Source organism: Perissodus microlepis, chromosome 4, assembly GCF_051167445.1.
Source record: "Perissodus microlepis isolate ML-2025 ecotype Zambia chromosome 4, ASM5116744v1, whole genome shotgun sequence".
In the NCBI taxonomy this organism is placed as follows: Eukaryota; Metazoa; Chordata; class Actinopteri; order Cichliformes; family Cichlidae; genus Perissodus; species Perissodus microlepis.
In genome coordinates, this window is record NC_140464.1 from 8,242,212 (window position 1) to 8,264,252 (window position 22,041).

The window sequence follows — 22,041 nt, forward strand, 5'->3', positions numbered from 1 at the left end:
CCCCCTCATTTGTATTACCTGTTGTGGTGTAGGTGTGGTCTCTGGCCCGCTGCAGAGGAGGCGTGGCACAGTGAGCTCTCGGGGTGGCGTGGAGGCGGGGTGAACAGGTGTGCTAGGGACACCTGATTGATTGTGACTCTTTTTATGTTGCAGTGACAGTTGAGGAGGGCTGGTGAGCGGACGTGACAGCCGAGCGGGAGTGCCTGTGTCCCGAGCGTATGCCAAAACCATAGTGAACTATTACAATAAAAATAAACGTGTTGTCACCACACCAAGTGCTTTTGTGTTTATACGACGGGGTCCACCTTCACACCTGTGCTTGACCATTTCCACCTTTATCTTGTTTTGCAGTCAGCCTACAGTGTGTGCATGTGTGAATGCACTCTTGTATTTCCCTGGGTTTTTCTTAGATTGCATGTTTATCCATTGCATATCTACCTCATGCTTCTTCCACTCAACTTTGAACTGCTGTTTTGTTTTTGCCCATTTTCATTGTTCATGCATTTGAATCCCCTCTTCAACAGCACTTTACATGAGAAATTCTATTGACAAACTTTACTAATTAAATCCTCAAAATGGGATTAAATATTCTGATATAATCACAAATGTGCAACGGCAGTGTTGAAAGAACATGCTAATATAACTTTCCAGAACTCACAAAAGAAAAGAAATGGACTTTTAAACCTTGCTTAAAATCACTTTGTACTTCCCAACCTGAACAGCCTTCATACTGTCATTATAATTTATCAGCACTTTTCATTGACAGACATGGAGAAAGCACTTACAGTGAAGAAAATGACAGGCAGTGAAAAGAAACCCCTCTCTCCTCCAAGCCACAAAAAGTTGCAAATCAAATCTTGGTTCCATTAAAATTTTACTCTTAACACTCAAGGGACAAATGCTCTTTTAAGGCTGAGCAAGTGCAGTAGTTCTCAAAGGTTTAGTGTTTTCCCTGAATTAAAATAGAGCTTTGGATGCAGTAGTGAGAGGATGCGTGGGATGGAGAGGATGTCACAGAAATATTAAACTGGATTTGTGCCCTGAGTGTTTTACTGAATAAATATAATCACTTATTTGATCTCTCGTGTTCTCTAAAACAAATGTTCCTGCTTTTCTGCCCCGCACATCCTCACACTTTGAGAGTAGGGTCATGCAAGGCTAGTTCATTTCCGTGTGCTGTGTCCCAGAAAACCCTGACGGGCTGCACGTCAGTCCCGTCCTCCTCCTCTTCTCCCCTTCACTAACACTCTCCTGATCTTCGTTTTCAATTTCCTGCAGCTCTGCAAGACAATGGAGAGCTACATCAAAGGCCTGCATGACGGGTTTTATAGCTCACATCAGCAAAAAAAGAAAAAAATTCACTCACAAGTCCTATTCAATAGCATTTGAACAACTCATCATCTTTCAATCCACTTGCAACCAAGGTTCCATTTTTCTCCGAGGCTTTTTAAGAAAGTCAAATAAAAACTGTTTAGACAGCTGAAGAGTAGAAATCATTTCCAGAGGCCACGATCCATTACTATTTTTTTTAAAAAAGTATAAGGAATAGAGGCGAGATATGATATGTGAAAACAGACAATATGCCTTTACGTCAATGTCAAGGCCATACAAGCTGAAAGTATCATTTTTCATGGTCTCATATGTATTCCCTCTGCTAAGACATGATTCATGCCACAGCCTAACCACATGTTATACTCCGGATGTGAGTGCAAAAGTACACATGCATGTACACACATTATGGTATTGTATTCTATTGTATTGTACGAAATAACAGTGAAATAATGCACAAAAACCCCATAATTGAACAGTACATATATAAAATGACTTCAGGATCCATTCAGGCAAATTTACCTCGGTTTACTCAGTGTTGCTCTTCTCATAACAATGGGTATATTGAGTCAGCACTGTCAGTCTGGCAGTGCCCCCCTTCCCGCCGTGACGGAAAATGACTTTCAACAGCTTGATCGAATTAATTGGCTTGACTGTTGGGCAGAGAAGGATAGCTAGACCATTAGCTATTGAAAGAGAAAAGATTGACAAGTGCGTTGTTTCACTGAAATAAATGAGAGGGAGGACAGCGGCTGAAGGCAGAGTGAAGGGTACACAAAGAAAACAGGCCTTAGATGAGGACAAAAGAATAGACTTTGCAAAAATGAGCCTGCTTTGTTTCCACTCCTTGGCAGGAATCAGATGTTTTGCTGTGCTCCATCTTGTGAAGCATGACTCCCTCTTCTCCTTAGACACAAAACCTATCATTTGGACATTTGTGGACAGAAGAAAGAAAAGCGGCTTCACCAAAGACAGGAATAGACATTTTGAGGGATGTGGGGAAATTGGGGTGTGGTGGCAGCATGAAAAGCATTCAGCACGGAAAATTTATTTTCCAATAGTAGAAAACGCATGGTACTACATTCATTCATGCTCTGGGGATAGTATGTTATTACTGTGATAGTCAAATCCAAGAAAAAGCAAAACAATCAATGCTTTTATGATGTTGCTAATCATATGGATTGTTCCTAAATAATTCCCTGTGTTAACCATAAGGAATATTAGAGACCAGTGAGGCTGTGGCCAAGTTGTAGCACCGTGGATGCCACGCTGCCGTATAGCTGCTTGTGTCAGGGTTACTTTGAGGGCAGGGCAGAGGTGTGGAACTCATTCTAATTGGATCTGTCAAAACTCGCTATCAGTTAATGTAGTGCTTCTATTAAGCAAAGCTGCAGCCCATGACCTGCAGCTCTCCGAGCATGATCAATGGTTCCATTTATTATTTGGCTCTTGTTGTCGCTGTTATTGGTGGTGGTGATGATGATGATGCTGTCATTAATGACGCTCATTCAAAATGCCTGTTACATTTTGTCTGTGACTGATTCCATTATTTACATACTGCCGTCATGCAAGTAGCAATGCTAAACCCACCACCTTTCTTTTCTTGCATAGAAAGCAGTTTGCCTCAGATTTACTGTTAAACATTTGCAATAAGTTTCTTTAAAATAACTTCTATGTGATTTTGGACAGCATCTTAGTTTTATAGTACTAAAAACTGAACAGTTCCTTACATTGCTCACTTTATCTTCTGCTTCTGCCCCTTCAATAAATCTACTGTCTTACCCTGCAGTTACAGTAAGTCACTCTGGAAACGAGAACAATTCAAATAAACCATTCTAAGATTTGCAGAAGTATCCTCTCTCCCTTGACTGTCTCAGATGGAAGAAAGGGATCAATACCTCAATTCGCCAGAGTAAATCTGTAGAAATCCTTTTATGCTACATGAGCCCTGTACTTATCTGTGGCTATACTTGCACACAGAAACAAGGTTTTTCCATAGCTTTGATTGCACTGCTTGGGGACTTGAAAAGTGTTTATAAGCCATCCCTGTAAGCATGTTGTGTTGTCTCATTCGGTTCATATCAGATTATTCCCATCAGAGCTTGTCCCGTGTCTTGGCAAGGTTACAGATGATGAACGACTTCACTTTCAGTTCGTTTTTCATCTTGAGGACATATACTGCCGTTCCTCCTGACTAATTCAACCCCTGACTTTTCTATACTCTATGCAGGTATTCATATAGCTCTTTTTTTCTACCTTAATTGGAATCACTCTATATTATTGTACATTTTCTGCCTCTATCTGTCACATGCATAGTTTTCTGCAAGACTTTTCAGGCAGTTTTTTTTGTTGTTTTTGCTTTTTCGTCATTGTTTTCTCACTGCTTATCTGAGCCCAGGCATCTTCATAATAAAGACTGGTTTGTATAAATGTTTTTTCAGTTCTACGCATCTGCACATCATGTGTCTGTGTGCATATTTAGGCCTCATATAATAAGAAATAAACAAACATTTAGAAATACTGAGAAACTACATTGAGACACAACATCTGCAAATTGGTTGTTTCTGCAACAGCCAATTTAGATGATCAATGTTCTAAATATTTTCTTAGAAATTAATGAACCACTGGAATACCATACAATACCATAAATTATTGTCAAATTGCTGTTTGTTGTAGAACAATCAATCTGAAAGCACAAGACGTTGAATCAAAAATGACAAAACCAGATTACATGACGAGGGGAAAAAAGTCATATTTGAGAAGCTGCTTGCTTTTTACTAGATTAATTAATAACATGATAGAAAGTAAGGCTCTAGGTAGCAATTATAATTTATTACTATACAACTGAATATCCCCTTGTTATTTATTTGATTAATCATCAAATGATTCAGTTAATGAAGATTCAAAAGTGGAAAAATATGTTGTTTTTTAGAGGGCAAACATGTCTCTGACTCACTGGAAATCAAAACATATATTACACAAACACGCATCTCAACCAAGACAATATTAAAAATGTAAAAAGTGAGTCTCTGAAGGATTCTTTGCTTTTAAATATTTCAACAATTAACTAATAGTCATTCATTTTCCCACTGGACTCATTTAATATGGAACCAATATTTTGTTATAGTTAAAGGCGTTCAAATTAAAATATTCAATTAGCCCTTTCATCCTTCATCACCCCAAAAGAAATACATTTTTGTACACATTTAAACAGGACCACACTCAATCACCCTGCAATGATCAGCATAGACATGAGTAAAAAAACAAAACAAAAGAGAAAAACAAAAAAAACACAGTGTGCTTTCATATGAATCCGCAATAATCTTCACTAGTCTGAATGAGTCAAAGCGACTCAACATGGATTAATAACAAGGATTAGTGAGACATAAACTGCAGCAGAGGCAAAAGAAAAAGGGACAGAATGACATATTTATTTGAGTCTAAATCTACAAGTATACAGTTGTGGTCAGAAGTCTACATACACTCAGTGGATATCACAGCAATTTGGGCTTTTAGTGATTTCTGCAAACTGTTCTTCTTCCGGCGAAAAAAGGAATTCGGTGCACAAATTTGTGTTTAATATGAATTTTATCTAATCCACAAAGAAGTATACGTATAATGTATAATGTTGACCAAGTATGGAATAGGAAACTTGTGGTCCCCATTAAAAGATATGTGTAGTACAATCATTCCGCTCTGGAAAAACAGTTCAAAGAATTCATTAAAAGGTTTTTATGCTAGAGCTGTAGAAGCATTAAATGCTGCAATAATAATATCCACATGAATGTGCTCCGTGCCATAAATGGTGTGTGCAATTTCAGATTGTAACTATATAAATACTGTATAAGTATTTATATAGTTTATAGCTTTATATTGTTTTTGTGATGAAGATTGCATTTAATTTAATTATATATGTTAAAGTTTATAAATACAAAACAGATATTCTCTTTTCTTCTAAAAGCTCAAAACTACCGTGACATTCGCGGCCAGGTTGAGTGTTTATAAAAAATCTGACCACAACTAGGTCTACATACAGTGTAATTAGTAATTATATAACATTTCATAACTCTCGAGTAATTTTGCTGCTGCTTTGATATCCTGCTTTATGGACCAAAAGGCAGCTGTGCTTGTTTTGTCTTTTTAAGGGTTCATTTTTTGCCAGTAAAACAGCTGAACCATCTGCAGAGTTTAGGGGCACCAAAGGTCCTGATGAAGCACTTATGGGGAGTTCATCTTTGAGATTCTAGTAATCAAGCAGGCAGTTCTATCACAAGGAAGGCAGAAGAAAGAAACAAGACAGCGAGGAGCAGACAAAAGCTCAGGCAGAAAGTGGCAGACAGTAAAGACGAGCACCTCTTTTAAGCTGCTCCATAATAAAGCATGAAATAGGCTGGTTAAGTCGTGGCTCTGGCACGGACACTAGTCCACTTCAGAGAGCTACATCCTCAATCAAAGAAGAAATGCAACAACAAAGATGTACTCTGTGCACAGTATAATTGCTTTCATGTCCCCAAAAACAGAAGCATCTGGGTGTTAAACAAATTGAATGGGTCGAAATTGTAGTTGTGCATAAAATTTAACACCCACACTCCCTCCAAATCAAAAGAATCCAGCTAAATGGACTGCAACGCACTGACCTGAACTACAAATAAGACAAAATACAGACAGACACTGAAAATCTCAAGGCCGAGCTTGTCAGTAAAGGTAACCCGAGCCGTTATGTTGCCATGAGAATAGGGACAGTGAAGTCCTATCACCTCTACAAGAAGGTCGACAAGCAACACAGCAACCTCTCAGGTGGCAAGAGTGGCTGCCTGACAAGTAGGCTGGCCCCAGAGGAAAAGCCCATCTCGGTGACAGCTTCACTTTACCCTAGGAGATATCTGTGTCTGTCTGTGTCCTGTGTGAGAGTCCTGGAGTGAGTATGTCTGACAGCTACACAGGAAAAAAACACTATTGTGTTGAACCGTTGACATCATGAATGTATTGGTTGTTTAGACCAGTTTGGCATGAGTCTAAAAGCTGTGAATTTAATGTGCAGGCAGAAAACTGACCCATCAAGCAACTGATGGACTTTAAAGATTCCATTCATATTGAAGCAGAGGCTTAAAAATCAACTGCTGAATAGCAGAATTTATAATAATAATAATAATTCTCCTCAAAATACATTTCGCTATTGCACAGAAAAATAAAGTAATCGAGAAATTAAGCTGAACTTTAACCAGATGAGACATGTGTGCTCAATTGCTACAGAGCATCTACAAGTTTGTCCTCCCCTGAGAGGCTATTCATCCACACTCAGAGCAACCTTAAGAAGCCAGCGCCTGGAAAGAACAAGGTCAGTATGTCATAATGAAATGCAAGTAATACCAACAGGCTGATAAGCATTAGATGAAAAAAAGCTCATTTTGTGGTTTAAAAAAAGAGATGCCAATTCGTAATTAGGCTAAATTAAAAAACACTTACAACATGCAGCTGAATCAGAAGAAAGGAACAGAGCAGTGCACCACAGTTTGCAGTAGCATCAGTATGGTTGACTGTCCTTCGTAGCTTAAAAAGAATCCAGCCAGCTGTGTTAGTTTCTTGGCTAATAAGCGGAGGTGGCCAAGTCACCTAGCTACCATTACAAGTTGCTAATTAGGTCAAATTGATCCTCAGTCAAATTGAAGGAGGCACTCAAGATTCATATTTGAAGATCCACTGGCTGCCTGTAAGACAAATCTTTTCCTTCTCACCAAGAGGGTGAACACTGAGCCTCCATCTTTTCATTTTCATCTATTAGTACCACCATTTTTTCCTAGATTAATCATCATTTGAATTTTGAAAAACAAAACAAAACAAGGGACAACGTTGGCTCACACAGTTACATGGATAATTAAACATAGATCTAGGGGGGGGAAGTGTGCACACAAAATGTAAATAATAAATGCCCAATATTATTATTATGCATGACAAAATCACTGCAACTCTTAATATTGTTGAAAAATTTAATCTTGTTCGAAAAAGGCTAAACCCACGCTGATGTCAAAACAAGCATGTTCTGTTGGTGAACTTGTCTAATTAAAATTCACATTACAGTTCAGCTCCAACGCAGCCTGTGAGTTTCCATGTCTCCAATGTCTCAAAAGACAGAATGTCCCCAGTGCCGCTTTCAAAACATGAGGATACGTTCTACTTGCTTGTACTTACAGATGTGCGTGCCATAAAAACTAATGATTCTATTGGGTGTCTTAAAGGATTCCCTATATCGTACAAACAAATCTACACTGCATTTGTGTATGTAATCTCTGTGTATGTACACCTACCTATGTAATCATTCATTGCTCAACTACTCCAACTTGCTTTAATTTCAGAAGACACCTAATTGCAATTAAGATGCATGGGGTGTTGAGCTGGGAAGTAAAAGGAAGTAATCAGTGCTGATTATAGAGCCAGAGCCTGATCAGAGTAAATCATATACTGACTGTACGTCTCCTCTGTGCCCGCCTGAATCGGAGTCGGGAATGAGACGGAACAGAGCCTGTTTTTAGTGTGATTATGTCCATGGCAGCACAACAGACTCCAGCTCGCTGCCAGATTTGAAAGGATTATGCCGCGTGTGACACCATGAGGTTGACCTAATCTTGTGGAGAGACACACAAAGATAATTTATGGGTCACATCGGACATGAATCTGTCCAATATGTTTTCCAGCTTTTAAATTTATAGTTTCCCCACCAGTCTCTTTAGTTTCAGTTTATGGGTTTGTTTTGCAAACTATTCTATATAAAACACAAAGTGCTGCTTATGTATGTGGAGTTTGATTTGTGTATGTAAACACAGGAGCTTAATGAAACTCCAAGTCTAGCTGTCTAGGTCTGCATTCTGAGTGCTGCCAAAATGTGAGGGTTCTGAAAAACCGGTAAAGACATTATGCAACTAAATGTATTTTTTGAATTCTGTATGTTTAAATGAAAATTTGCAAGTATAATAAATCACTTCCCCTGTTTATTTGATGTTAAATGATCCAAGCTGAAATGCATAAGCACATATTGATCTAGCGATGCAGAAGAAGCATGGTGATCTGAAACAGTCAAAACATTTCATGGCAGCATTCAGGTTATAGTTTAAATATGTAAACAGACGGTCTTTGAGGACGGTGTTTTTAAGTACCACCTTTTCATGTAATGTTTTTACTTATAGATATAAAAAAGCATCTTTTCTTGTATATCAGTTGACTGAAAAGAGTGCACAGTATTTGCTTTGCTACTGAGTGCACTTATTTTTTTTACAGATGCTCCACACATCTGTAAAAGTCGCTAATGAGAAACTTCACTGAAACATTTGGGGACTGAATGCCTTGCTCAAGGGTTTTGACAAGTTTGACTGTGAGTAGAGTCACACATTCATTCTTTCTCAGTCTTATTTTACTTTATCTATGTATTCAGACTCACTTCTATTGCATCAGAGCCCCGGGCCATAGAGGACCAATTTTTTAGTGTGAAAATCCACATGGAAAGCTTCAATCCTGGCTTTAGTCACACCATTTGTTAGCAGTAATGAGGGCAGATGAGAACTGTAGCGTTTTGCAGATTGTGAACATTGGCTATCCAACAGTGACACCTACTGGCTAATAAAGTCAAAATTAATCATTTCAAAAGACATGTCTGATTTTATTTGATATGAATTAATGTAACATTAATTCATATTAAACACACAAAAAGGGATTTAGACTTAGTAGACAATTTCTTAACATTAGGCTAAGTATTTATATAAATTTCAGATGATCACTGTACTCCCACTTACATAATTCAAACACACATTGAATAATATATTATATTAATATTACATCTAAACTAATTGTAAAATAGCTAAAAGTTCATGTAAAATGAATCTTTTCTTAATGACATGTCAAATGCTCATGATGGTTCATGTTCTTTGCTTCTGTACTTGACTTGAGATGTAAATGAGGAAATACTCTATGTACAAAACAAATGCAAATAATTACAAGCATGATTGGTGCATTAAAGGTTTTGGCACGCAGGGCTCGCAGAACAAAGACTTAACATCTGTGAAGCAAATCTGTGAGAAGAAACTCGAGAATAGGAAAACCCACACAGAGCTCTCTTATTGATGTCTTAATCGAGCAAGTCAGTGAAATTTTCCTGGCAGTACTCTTTAAAGTTGAAGTCCTCAACAGTGAAAGGTACATTCTTCCACTTCTTCACTTGTAGCCGCTCTTGACCAGGGCTCTCCAGAACAAAGTTCTTAATGGCTAGATTTGGCAGTATGGCACACTTCTTGTACTTTATTTCATTTCCCCATTTCTGTGAATTTACACAAGAACAACACTCAGAATCCAACACGAGCATGAACGTAACATTGTGTTTTGTTTTTATTTGAAGAGGGTACCTTGCTGCATATTTTACAGCTGATTGTACACCCAGGCTCCCAGTCCTCAAAGCTTCTTTCTAGACTCAGTTGGTCTCCAAATGTATAGTGTTTCCTGAGGACAATCCAAAAGAAAAGATATTTTACTTTGTCCCCAACATGCTTTTGCGTTAACTCTTAGATCAGAACATATTTAACTCACTTAAAGTCAGGGTTGACGTTGACGTACATGTTCTCAACTAGCTTGATGTCACTGCCAGAAGCCACAGGGGTAAAACAGCTTCGACACAAGAGCTCGATACTGGAAGCAGTGTTACGACTCCTCTTCTCTGCTTTGCGCCTCTGTTCAATTTTGGTGCAAGTGACTACCATCTCTTGAAGCTGAGTAATCTGGAGACAAGGAAGAATGGAAGGTGATGTTAATACCACGGGGCTGTGAAATGTATTAAGGACTGGTAGAGTATATACACTCACCTTTGTGCAAAAGTCTTGAGGGGTCATAGTTTGCACACGGTCAATGGCTTTACCAGTCAGCTCCTCCAGATATTCATTCATGCGCTCTCGGCGATCTTCACGCCCGCCTGCTTGGGCTACGACCTCATACTGACTGTTTTTTGCTCGTGCACGTCCACTGGCCTGCTGCTGGGCGATCTCATTAGTAAGGAGTCCGTAGCGCACCACCAGGTTGCATTCAGGTATATCAAGACCTTCTTCGGCCACACTGGTAGAGATCAGGAGGTTCAGAGAACCCATACGGAAATTCCTGATTGTTTCTGCCTGTTCATTCTATAAGAAATATGCAAATAAAAGCATGGAAACATGCAGAAATGTCCATAGAGATGTTACTGAAGGTGACTGACTCAAAGCTTATAGGCGAAGATTGTATATCATCATACCTGTGTCATGTAGGTGTTGCCATTACCAGCGCCGATGAGGATGTCTGCCTTGATGCCAGCTTCCTGCAATGCCCTGTTTTTGAGGACCCAGTCTTTCAGGCAGTGGGTGCTTTTACGAGTTTTACTGAAGATGATTGCCCTTGATGGGACACCTGACCCAAACTGTTGTAACAGAGTGCTCTGAAGTTCATCCATCTTTGGGTTATCAAAGCGAGAATCCATAGCAAGGTTCCTTAGCTCCACCTGATTCTCTGTGTGCCACAAAATAGTGACGCAAGTGATGGTTATATTTGCTGAAACCATGAAAATGTGGATTATAATGAAAATATGAGGACTCTCACCTTCAAAAAGTTCCAACAGGAAGGTGTCTGTCCCATCAATTGGATTGGTTCTCTTTTTGGAGTAATACTCCTCTAAGGAGCGATAAGCATCAATCATCCGTAAGGTGTCATTGATGAGGAGGGCATCATTATATTGCCTTAGGTGTAATGCACATTGTGCAAGCAGCCTGTTTTTCTCCTGTATGCCTGGTCAAAGAAACAGATGTAAGCAGAAGCACTGTTTCATCTAAAGATTTACTTACTCTAATTAATTCTATGAAAAAATATGCTCAAAACAAAATCACGTTACAAGGTTAAAAACTAAGTCTGTACCTCGGTGCTCTAGATTCACCACATCTGCCTCATATTCTTGTGTTCCGCACTCTTTAAGTCTGAAGTCTGGAGGAAGGTTCATGCGACTGTGGATGATGTTCATCATCGATATCAGATGATCACGAAACGGATCCTCAAAGAAAAACACGTGTTTGTGTTTACTAGCAGATACTGTTTTTCGACAAGTGGTTGTTGTCCTGAGGCCAGCATTTGTATGATACCTCTGGGACAGCGACTGCTTCAGCCAATAACATAATATTACATTAAAAATAAAAAGATGTTTACAGTCTGATACTACAGGGTTATTTTTTATTATATATTATATATTAAAATGTGCATTTGCTTCTTAGTTTAGTATTTTTCCATGATTTGTTTAAGATATCTAAACTTAATATGTGTGTGATAGCTAAGGGTCTCTGCTACAATGCAAGTTCAGCATACCCATGATAGCTTAACTGGTTTCACTAACTGTAACGTCAATGGTAAAGCAAATGTGTTAAACAGGCCATTAAGTCAAACCTGAGTTTCCCAATGTAAAAGCATTTTCATGGGAAAGGCATGTTGTTGGCAACATGTGAGCAGTCAAAAACACAAACAGGTTTACAAGCAGCACAGTGAATTATTTCACAAAGAAAGGGAAAGTGGTAAAGCTCTGTCACTAAAACACCGGAAGATCTGATAGATTATTTCTTTTTTTTTCTTTAGATGTGCACTAGAAAACTTTACCATCATTTTTTTCTAAATGAGCAAGTAAAGAATACATACAAAAACATTCAAATTTAGAGTTATCTTGCAATTTTCATATAAAATCAACAAGGTTAACAAGTGCTCTGTTTGTGTTTCATGCCAAGAGGTGATGTTAGGAATGGGAATAGAAACAAAGATAATAAGGGAAAAACATAAACTTTAAAGAAGGATACGAAATATTTTTCCCATATCTGGCAATTTCTTTTTTATTACAGCAAATGAAAAACTGCTTCTAGTGCTACTGTCACAAAAACAACAACAACAACAACGTGTTGTTTTTATAAATACAAGAAAATTGTAATTTTCGTATTTCAAATAAATGGTCTTATTGAAATAAAAACAGGTATAAAAATATGCTTACTTTAAGTCTTTCTTTTACAATTTTGAAGATTTTTCTGGGTTTGGGCACCACTTCCTTCAGTTCAGATGCATATTCTTTAGCTGAAACTATGACTGAGTCCAAGTTGGCACAAATCTGAAAGGAGGAGCATTTTCAAGCAAAGCCAGCTAATTAAATAGAGATAAATTATATAAAAACCTCAAATAAAAAATGAATCCCTGACCTCCAGTACATGCTCCACAGCCTTGTCCAGGGTCTTTGCGCCTCCTGTTCCTGGGGATGCTGTGAGGCCCAAGATCTGTGGCAGTGGTTTTTCTCCCTTCAACTTTTTCTCCACATAGAGTCTCATTACTTTGTTGTAGGCTTCCTCCTTGTGAGTATGGTGGCACTCATCAATTATCAGCAGAGTAATATCTGTAGAAAATCCTCAAGTCAGTTCATTTCAGCATAACAGCATAATCAGACGTGTTTAAGCTCACTTTGACTCACCTGAGAGCTCGACATGTCTTGCTTCCTCTTTGTTAATCAGAGCGTTGTACAAGATCTGCGCTGTGCAGATGACTACTTGTGACAGCTGCACCACTAACCCAAAAAAGTCCTTTTCTTTATTCTCTCCACTGACTTTCTTAATAATGAAGGTACCACCTAGGTGAGGCTCAAACTCTTTGTTGTAGTGTTGGTCAACAAGATGAACCTGAATTATAGAGCACATCAAAAACATTATATTTAGTCACCTGTAGTCACAGCAGGTGTATAATAGTTTTTATTGTCTTAAAAATTAAATCCCCTCTTTCTATTTTAGGTACCTTGTTTACGAGGACCATCACTTTAGCATTTGGTGTGGTCTCCAGGTGTTTTTTGGCCACATACACTGCAGCGCGGGTCTTTCCACCTCCCGTCGGTAACCATATTATGATGTTCTCTCCTTTAAGAGCCCTTTCAACCACTTCCTGCTGGTAGTTATGCAGTCCAAAATCTGCCATTTCGCAGTGCCCTTTTGTTCAGTAATATTTTTGAGTGGCATAGAATAGAGATACTGTAGAAGAGAAATGGACACCCAGTTGTGACTTCGAACTCTTAGCCTTAAAAGTCTGCTGGAGCAAAGCTGGTGACAAAACAAACAGAAAGAAAGTCAGCCTTTTGAACTCACCAGTGATGAAGCTCTGTGTAGTTTTGTCTCTTTTTCAGCCGTCACAAGACAGTTGCAAGTTGGTGATGTTTTTGATTTTGTTTGGACTGCCTGTGTCACGTGGAAACTGGAAAATGAAACTTATCTGAACTCAGAAAGTTGGCCCTCATGAGGGAGTCTCTGGGTGAACAGAAGGTGATTACTAAAATATCTACTCTTAACTCGCTCTGCCTATTGTTTTTAGTTTTGCTTTCCTCATGTAACAAACAGCTTGTTAGTGTTGCAAAAAAAAAAAAAAATCCCCTTGTCTGTTTTAATGTCAGCACACATAACTTGATCTCTACCCTCTGGCAAAAGAGCTTCAGCAGTATTTGGTTTCAGTTTCCTTTCATTGTGTTACAGTCAAATTCTTCATCTTTACAATGTAGTCTAAATGTTTATAGATCTAAACCATAAAAAAAAAATTTCAGCTGTTAGTTGACAATGACATTTTCTAAAGACTGAGCGCAAATGAAACATCTAAATTTGAGATAATCAATGTATGCACAATATCATATTTTTGTAAACTAATTTGTAGTATTACATCTAAGTGCACTTTAAAATGACTACAATGGTTCATGTAAATTTTTGATGACATAAAGTGTACACGATGGTTAAGGTTCATGATAGTTTTATCATTTGCTTCTGTGCTGGACTTGAGAGGAAAGTGAAGAACTCGTTACAACAACATGCAAAGGGGATGATACAATGGCCGTGGTCTGGGTTCATTCAAACGTCCAGCTGCAAAATGATTAACTTGCATTTTCCTGAGAAGTTTCCGACCGGTAAGCTAACATAAACATTACTGTACAAGCATTAACATGGAATTACTGTACAAACGTTAACAAAAACACGGTCAACGCGACGCACTAGCTCTCTCAAACTGACCCATTCAGAGTTGACGTCACAGCTCCAGGGTGCTTCCTGTAACTGCGGTCAAGTGAGCCCTCACACACGAAGTCAGGTCAAGCTAGCCGCACCGCCAGCCGCACCTACAATCGTATTGCACTTTTCTTACGTATATTACGGTACGGGTGCCGACTGGCTTAGAAGCACTTCTGGATACTTGCATTTTTCCTTTTCTCAATTATCAAGTACACGAGTCCGTTCTCATTTTAGACTGTAGGACCAGCAGTGATGCTGTGTACAAGTAGGGGCATCATCAGTGACAGAGATGCCAAAAGGAAGAGCAAATTCATCTGCAAGGTTAGAAGCAGCACTGGTGGGCAAAGGTCAGAGGTCACTGAACAAACGGCTCTCCATTATGGACACCCCATCACACCTGCTTCATTCCACCTTTGTAAAGCGGCATAGCTTCTTCTCCCTCTAACTGATTCAACCTTTCAGCCATGAAGTACACATCAGGAAATCATTCCTATTGTTATGTCTGTAAAAGTGTACAATAACTCTTCGGTATGTGGCACGATCAATACAATGGCTGTGCCTTCACCTGGAGACTGGCGGTCCATCACACGAGGATTCCAGGAGCGCTGGAACTTCCCTCTCTGCTGTGGAGCTCTGGATGGGAAGCACGTCCAGAAAAAGGCCCCCCATACATCATATAGGAGACACACACATTGATATACACTAAATATTTATTTCATTTCTTTTTTTGTGGTGCCCAAATTTATGCACCTGCTTAATTTTCTTTAAACAATTATTGCACACTTTTTGTAAATCCAGTAAACTTCTTTTCACTTCTCAAATATCGCTGTGTGTCTCCTATATGATATATTTAACTGACATTTTTTATTGTAACAACCAACGATTTATACAGGAAAATAATGGCTATTAACAAGGTTGCCCAAACTTTTTTTCGGTGTGAACACACCGTAGACTCCAGTGAAATATTCGCGTCACCTTTAACAATTTTCTTGTTATAAAATTTAAAAAATACACAATATCAATAATACAGCACAGCAGTTTAGTTGGGGATAAGGTCAGGTTGAACAAAAATATACAGTATAGTGAGAAGACAAATGTATTGTCAACTCTTACCGAATTTGTATTTTTTATTTTTTTTTATTTTCAACGTGTAGTGTAATAATTATATATTAATGTATGTCATATATATATATATATATATATAGCTAATATTTCAAATCTCGAAGTGGATTAAGAAGTAAAATAGTGAAAAATGCAAGTATTCAGAAGACTCTCCTGTTTCTAACCCAGTTGCACCCGTACCGTAATATGTGTATGAAAAGTGCAACAGGATTGTATAGGTGCGGCTGGTGTTGCGGTGAGCTTGACTGTGACTTCGCAAGCCAGGGCTCACTTCACCGCAGTCTTCCTGTAGTGTACTGCAGTGTAGTATACCGTGTATTATAAAAACATATTTATTAGTATTAGTATGAAAAGTAGACAGTATAATTCTGCGTCTACAAATTTTTATAGTCGACGTCATCGATTATGTCGACGAATCGTGCAGCCCAATTTGACACTAGTATTTAAAGTATTATTAAATTATAGTATTATTATTATAGTATTATTAAACACAGTATTAAAGACTGTGCCCTATTTAAATGACTATATCTGATTCATCCAGGCGCCCAGTTCCCAAAATGTTAGAACTGTTGACGTACACTGACCTGAGAGCACAACATGTCTTAATACCTCCATGTTAGTCAGAGCATTGTATAAGAGCTGTGCTGTGCAGATGAAAGGCTCTGACGTCTGCACCAGTAACACAAAGAAATGCTTCTTACTGGTCTCTCCACTGACTTGGTCCAGCTCTTTGCTCTCAAACTCTTTTCTTCAGGATTGGCCAACAAGACAAACCTAAATTATGGATTGCATTAAATAATAACTTGTTATCATCTTCAGCTAGAGAAGTTTGACATAGCCAGGCTTTCTGTCTTAGTTAAGCCAGGCTTTCTGCTTAGGGCTCTGTGTGCACTCAGAGGAAATAAAGCATTTGATGGATCATTTTACACTTCTTCTGCACAAAAATGACAGATTTGACAGATGCCTAGTTCAGAGACATTAGGAGTCAGTCAAATAAAGATGTGTAAAGAATATTTACAGCTAAAGCCAGCACTGGTGTTGCAAATAAGTCAAGAGAGCTGCAGACAATCAGTAATAATTTGAATTAATGAGTTTATAGATTTGTTTTACGACTCAGTAATAAATTACATCTAAACTTAAGCTCTAAAATAGATCTAATAAAGATTCAGAGTGTTCAGACCTGATGCTATCCCACTGCTTATTGAAGGTTAAACGCCTCATCCGTGGCCAGATCACAGCAAAATTTATCTTTTTGACTTATCCTTGGGAATAAGTCTGCTTTAAACAGACTTTATAATTGTAAAACATGTATGCCTTACTCCAGTGTGACAAATTGCAATTTGAAATAATCATATCTCTAATGTAGATCAGTTATATGGTGTTAAACCACAACAGTTAAAATACATAACTATGTATTGATCCAGTAATACTGAGGGTGCATCCCCAGGTGTTAAAACATTTCAAGTCTCTGAAGTCAGCATTTTCACATATCCTTTTTATTTTTGTTTTTATTTATGTAACAGTTTTACACGGACATATAAACAGAAATATATATTTTTATATCCTCATCCCAGCAAATAATGTGTGTCTATTCAGTCAACTGAATGCACATCTCTTTTACAGTGGTTGCCTAGACACATCAGAAGGCTGAACAACCGTGCTCCTGACGTGGATAATACCATAATTTATAGAAACAGTTGGGGATTAAATGCCTTGCTCATGGGTCTGTCATGTTTGACTGTGACCTGTAAGTCATTCATTCTAAGTATATTGCAGATTCAGACATTTCCATTACATCCACATCTTTCAATGTGAAAATCCTCGTGGAAAGCTTTAATCCTGGCTTTATGAAAACATTTCTTGTGCTATCCAAGACTGACACCTACTGATTAATAAAGGCAAAATTATGAAAAATCAATCATTTCAAAGCGAGCATTTGTTTAAATTAATCAACTTTAGATTTAGTTTAAAAATTGATATGCTACGATATAGAAAAAATAAAAAGGATGATTTCATCTGTTAGTGAACAATGATAATTCTTAAGATTGGGCTCTCATAAAACGTCTGATTTAGTTACAGAAATTGTCCACAATGTCAAACTTTATACACACATCAGCAGCATTACATCTGAACACATTTTAAAATAGCTAAAACAGTTCATGTTAATTAATCTCCTCTTGATGGCATGTCAAATATTCATGATGTTTAAGGGTCATGTTATAGAAGAACGCAAATGAACTCAGGCACTGGGCATAAACGAAGCATTCACTAATTGCTAATTATAAACATGACTGATGCACTAAGGTTTTTAGCTGCCTTAGGCACCACGGAACAAAGACCGAGCATATGTGGAGTGAATTTTTCAAGTCTGTGTTCATGCAAACATCCAACCATACAACAGTATGGTTTTCTAAAAGAAACTGGAGTCTCAAAATCAAGTAAAGTTAAGTGCAGAAGAAAACCACACAGAGCTTTCTGGTTCGTGGCTCAATCAAAGAGGTCAGGGAAGTTTTCCTGGCAGTACTCTTCATAGTCGAAGTCCTCAACAGTGAAAGGTACATCTTTCCATTTCTTTACTGTTATCCTGCCTTTGGGGGTTTCCAGGGCAAAGTTCTTAATGGCTAGATTTGGCATTAAGACATGCTTTTTGTATTTTATCTCGAATCCCCAGTCCTGTGAATTTGTATAAGAATAACAGTCAGATTCCAACATGAGCATGAACTGTGGATCTATTTAGATACAGTATTAAACAGTGAGTTCACTGTACCTTGTTGCATTTTTTGCATCTGATTCTACACCCAGGCTCCCAGTCCTCAAAGCTCCTTTCTAGAATCACCTGCTCTGCAACTTTGTAGTGATTCCTGAGGACAAACAAGAAGCAAAGATATTTTTATTTGGTCTCAACATACTTCTGCTTTAACTCTTAGATCAGAACATCTTTAACTCACTTAAAGTCAGGGCTGACGTTGACATATTGCGTATTGTCAACAAGTTGAATGTCACTGCCAGAAGCCACAGGGGTAAAACAGTTTCGACACAAGAACTGGATACTGGAAGCAGTATTACTCCTCCTCTTCTCCGTTTTGCAGCTTTCTTCAATTTTACTAGAAATAATTGCCTTTTGTTGAAGCTCACTTAACTAGAATCACAGAGGAATGGATGATAATGTTAGTAACACTAGGCAGTGAGAGCGAGAGCAGTAAGTTATGGCTCGGTAGTGTCCTTAAACATCACCTTTAAGTAAAACTCGTGGTGACTCATACGTTGCACACGGTCAATGGCTTTACCAGTCAGCTCCTCCAGATATTCATTGATGCACTCTCTGCGATGTTCACGCCCGCCTGCTTGGGCTACGACTGCATACTGACTGTTTTTTGCTCGTGCACGTCCACTTGCCTGCTGCTGGGCGATCTCATTAGTAAGGAGTCCGTAGCGCACCACCAGGTTACATTCAGGTATATCAAGACCTTCTTCGGCCACACTGGTGGAGATCAGGAGGTTCAGAGAACCCACACGGAAATTCCTGATTGTTTCTGCCTGTTCATTCTATAAGAAATATGCAAATAAAAGCATGGAAACATGCAGAAATGTCCATAGAGATGTTACTGAATGTGACTGACTCAAAGCTTATAGGTGAAGACTGTATATCATCATACCTGTGTCATGTAGGTGATGCCATTACCAGCACCAGTGAGGATGTCTGCCTTGATGCCAGCATCTTTCAATGCCCTGTTTTTGAGGACCCAGTCTTTCAGGCAGTGGGTGCTTTTGCGAGTTTTACTGAAGAGAATTCCCCTTGATGGGACACCTGACCCAAACTGTTGTAACAGAGTGCTCTGAAGTTCATCCATCTTTGGGTTCTCAAAGCGAGAATCCATAGCAAGGTTCCTTAGCTCCACCTGATTCTCTGTGTGCCACAAAATAGTAATATTTTTATTGGCTGAAATCATCAAAAGTTGCATTATGAGCTATAACATAAAGTTATGGTATTAACACATAACAGCAAGTGATGAAAATGTTAGGATTTTCACCTTCAAAAAGTCCCAACAAGAAGAAGTCTGTCCCATCAATGGCCTTGGTGCTCTTTGTGGAGTAATACTCCTCCAGGGAACGATAAGCATCAATCATCCTCAAGGTGTCATTGATGAGGAGGGCATCATTGTACTGCCTGAGGTGTAACGCACATTGTGCAAGCAGTCTGTTGTTGTCTCGTACTCCTGGTCAAAGAGGACAGATACAAACAGCAGTATTATTTTATTTAAATACTGATTACCTTAACTCTCACAAAATCCGTTGTATTTACTGCTGCCATCAGCAGAAGGATTAAATGCTACGGTCTTACCTCGCTGTTCCAGAACCACCACATCTGCTTCATATTCTTGTGTTCCACACTCTCTCAGTTTGAAGTCTGGAGGAATACCCATGTAATCGTGGATAATCGTCATCATTGACTTCAGATGATCACCAAAAGGATCCTCAAAGAAAAACATGTATTTGTGGTTACTAGCAGGTCCCAATTTTTGCCAGGTGGCTGTCATCCCAGGGCAAAAAATGCCTCAGACAGTCAGTCAGTCAGTCAGTGATGTGACACCCAAGAGCCCTTTTAGCACAGGCAAAATTAAAAGGAAATTTTTGAAAATCTTTATTTAAGATTCTGCTACTACAGATATATTTGACTCTTATATTAGCATTTTTCCAAGGTGGAATTAAATTAACACTAGTTTTGGGAGTGGCAATAGGAGTACTTGTGGTCATTTCTGAGGTGAACTAGTAGATGAGGCTTTTTCCATTAGTCTCTCAGTGCATTTGTTCATGTTACAAGAAAATGCAGTTTTTCAAAATCCATCAGTTGTTTTGTTTTTTTAATATCTGCTTACTCTATCTCTCATGTTGACAATGTTGAAGGTTTTTCTTGGTCTGGGCACCACTTCCTTCAGTTCAGGAGCATACTGTTTAGTTGAAACTATGGCTGAATCCAAGTTGGCACAAATCTGAGAGAGCATAATCAATTATGAGAAAAAGACACTTGTGGGAGGACATTTGAGTGGCAAATGATATAAATAAAAATGAATCCCTGACCTCCAGTACATGCTCCACAGCCTTGTCCAGGGTCTTTGCGCCTCCTGTTCCTGGGGATGCTGTGAGGCCCAAGATCTGTGGCAGTGGTTTTTCTCCCTTCAGCTTCTTCTCCACATAGAGTCTCATTACTTTGTTGTAGACAGACTCCTTGTGAGTATGGTGGCACTCATCAATTATCAGCAGAGTAATATCTGTAGAAAATCCTCAAGTCAGTTCATTTCAGCATAACAGCATAATCAGACATGTTTAAGCTCACTTTGACTCACCTGAGAGCTCGACATGTCTTGCTTCCTCCTTGTTAATCAGAGCGTTGTACAAGATCTGCGCTGTGCAGATGACCACATCTGACTCTTGCACCACTAACCCAAAAAAGTCCTTTTCATCACTCTCTCCGCTCACTTTCTTAACAGCATAGCGTAGACCCAGTTTAGGCTCAAACTCTTTGTTGTAGTGTTGGTCAACAAGATGAACCTGAATAATAGAACACATCAAAAACATTATATGAAGTCATCTTCTTATACCAGTTTTACGATGGTTTTTATTGCCCTTTTTTTACTTTAGGTACCTTGTTTACGAGGACCATCACTTTAGCATTTGGTGTGGTCTCCAGGTGTTTTTTGGCCACATACACTGCAGCGCGGGTCTTTCCACCTCCAGTCGGTAACCAAATTATGATGTTCTCTCGTTTAAGAGCCCTTTCAACCACTTCCTGCTGGTAGTTATGCAGTCCAAAATCTGCCATTTTCCAGTGTCTTTTTGTCCAATAATACTTTAGAATGGCATAGATTTCAGATACTGTAGAAAAGAAATGGACACCACATTGCAATTTGAAGGCTTAAACGTCTGTAGGAGTAAAGCTGGTGACAAAACAAGCAAGCATTCTGAGAGGCATAGTGAATAGAAACACTTGATATCATTTATATATGAGCTGCTAGAAAGAAAATGTAATTTTAACTGACCAGTCAGTGCTGACAGAGCTCTGTGTTGTTCTGCTTCTTTCCTCTTCCGCTGTCACCAGGCACTGCAAGTTGGTGAGGTTTTAAACTCTGTTTGGACAGGCTGCGTCACGTGGAAATTGGAAAACGAAACCTCTATGTTCTCAGAACAGTGGGCCTCATGAGGGAGTCTCTTGAAGAACGGCAGCAGGTGATCATTATGCAGTGACAAGGGAAGAATGAGCTTCACTAAAATAAAGTAGGTTCTTCTAAGAAAAGCCACACCCAAGGTACTACTTAGAAATCCCATCTAAATGTATAATCTAAAAATCTATTTATTTTTTATTCAAGGAAATTCCCTAACTTAACGTATTCATTGTTTCTAGTTTTGTTTTCCAGACACAGCTTGTCAGAATTAGTCTTTAAAAAAGGCATGGGGATTTTTTACATGTACTCATTCACTTGTTTTCTGCCCTCTGGCAAGAAAAGAGCTTCAACAGTATTTGGCTGCTTTACAG

The 22,041-nt window shown here is 38.7% G+C and overlaps 2 protein-coding genes across 5 annotated transcripts; both read right to left on the bottom strand.

Annotated features, from left to right (window-relative positions):
• Positions 1-7,446: 7,446 nt before the first annotated feature.
• Positions 7,447-14,500, bottom strand: LOC146388239 (ATP-dependent RNA helicase DHX58-like). 4 transcript variants are annotated; one of them, XM_084925414.1, is made up of 13 exons: positions 14,391-14,500; positions 13,485-13,590; positions 13,141-13,370; positions 12,824-13,028; positions 12,558-12,748; positions 12,356-12,469; positions 11,248-11,380; positions 10,936-11,121; positions 10,595-10,845; positions 10,173-10,484; positions 9,901-10,088; positions 9,720-9,813; positions 7,447-9,634 (listed from the first exon to the last, which is right to left on the bottom strand). In XM_084925414.1, exons 3-13 carry the CDS (start codon positions 13,315-13,317, stop codon positions 9,446-9,448), a joined length of 2,040 nt encoding a protein of 679 aa, XP_084781540.1. In that variant the 5' UTR covers positions 13,318-13,370; positions 13,485-13,590; positions 14,391-14,500; the 3' UTR covers positions 7,447-9,445. The 4 variants fall into 4 exon arrangements, with proteins under 4 accessions (XP_084781540.1, XP_084781539.1, XP_084781541.1 ...); XM_084925413.1 differs by having other exon boundaries at positions 13,485-13,643; XM_084925415.1 differs by lacking the exon at positions 13,485-13,590 and having other exon boundaries at positions 9,928-10,088; positions 13,141-13,439.
• A 2,483-nt stretch (positions 14,501-16,983) lies between these two features.
• On the bottom strand, positions 16,984-21,707 carry dhx58 (DEXH (Asp-Glu-X-His) box polypeptide 58). Its single transcript, XM_084925419.1, has 12 exons — positions 21,548-21,707; positions 21,154-21,383; positions 20,855-21,059; positions 20,589-20,779; positions 20,387-20,500; positions 19,852-19,984; positions 19,541-19,726; positions 19,166-19,416; positions 18,744-19,055; positions 18,458-18,648; positions 18,277-18,370; positions 16,984-18,182 (listed from the first exon to the last, which is right to left on the bottom strand). The coding sequence occupies exons 2-12, from the start codon at positions 21,328-21,330 to the stop codon at positions 17,997-17,999; spliced, it is 2,040 nt and encodes a 679-aa protein (XP_084781545.1). The 5' UTR covers positions 21,331-21,383; positions 21,548-21,707; the 3' UTR covers positions 16,984-17,996.
• Positions 21,708-22,041: the final 334 nt, after the last annotated feature.

What these genes read in the sequence shown, in the direction of transcription:
- dhx58 (XM_084925419.1), bottom strand. Translation starts at nt 21,330, where the DNA reads ATGGCAGATTTTGGACTGCATAACTACCAGCAGGAAGTGGTTGAAAGG. An exon ending in TTGTCAACATGAGAGATAGA is followed by an intron (nt 19,985 to 20,386) that starts GTAAGCAGATAT and finishes TTTTTCTTTGAG; the next exon opens with GATCCTTTTGGTGATCATCT. An exon ending in CTTGTTGGGACTTTTTGAAG is followed by an intron (nt 19,417 to 19,540) that starts GTGAAAATCCTA and finishes TGTGGCACACAG; the next exon opens with AGAATCAGGTGGAGCTAAGG.
- LOC146388239 (XM_084925412.1), bottom strand. Translation starts at nt 13,317, where the DNA reads ATGGCAGATTTTGGACTGCATAACTACCAGCAGGAAGTGGTTGAAAGG. An exon ending in CCTGTTGGAACTTTTTGAAG is followed by an intron (nt 10,846 to 10,935) that starts GTGAGAGTCCTC and finishes TGTGGCACACAG; the next exon opens with AGAATCAGGTGGAGCTAAGG. An exon ending in CTCAAGACTTTTGCACAAAG is followed by an intron (nt 10,089 to 10,172) that starts GTGAGTGTATAT and finishes CCTTGTCTCCAG; the next exon opens with ATTACTCAGCTTCAAGAGAT.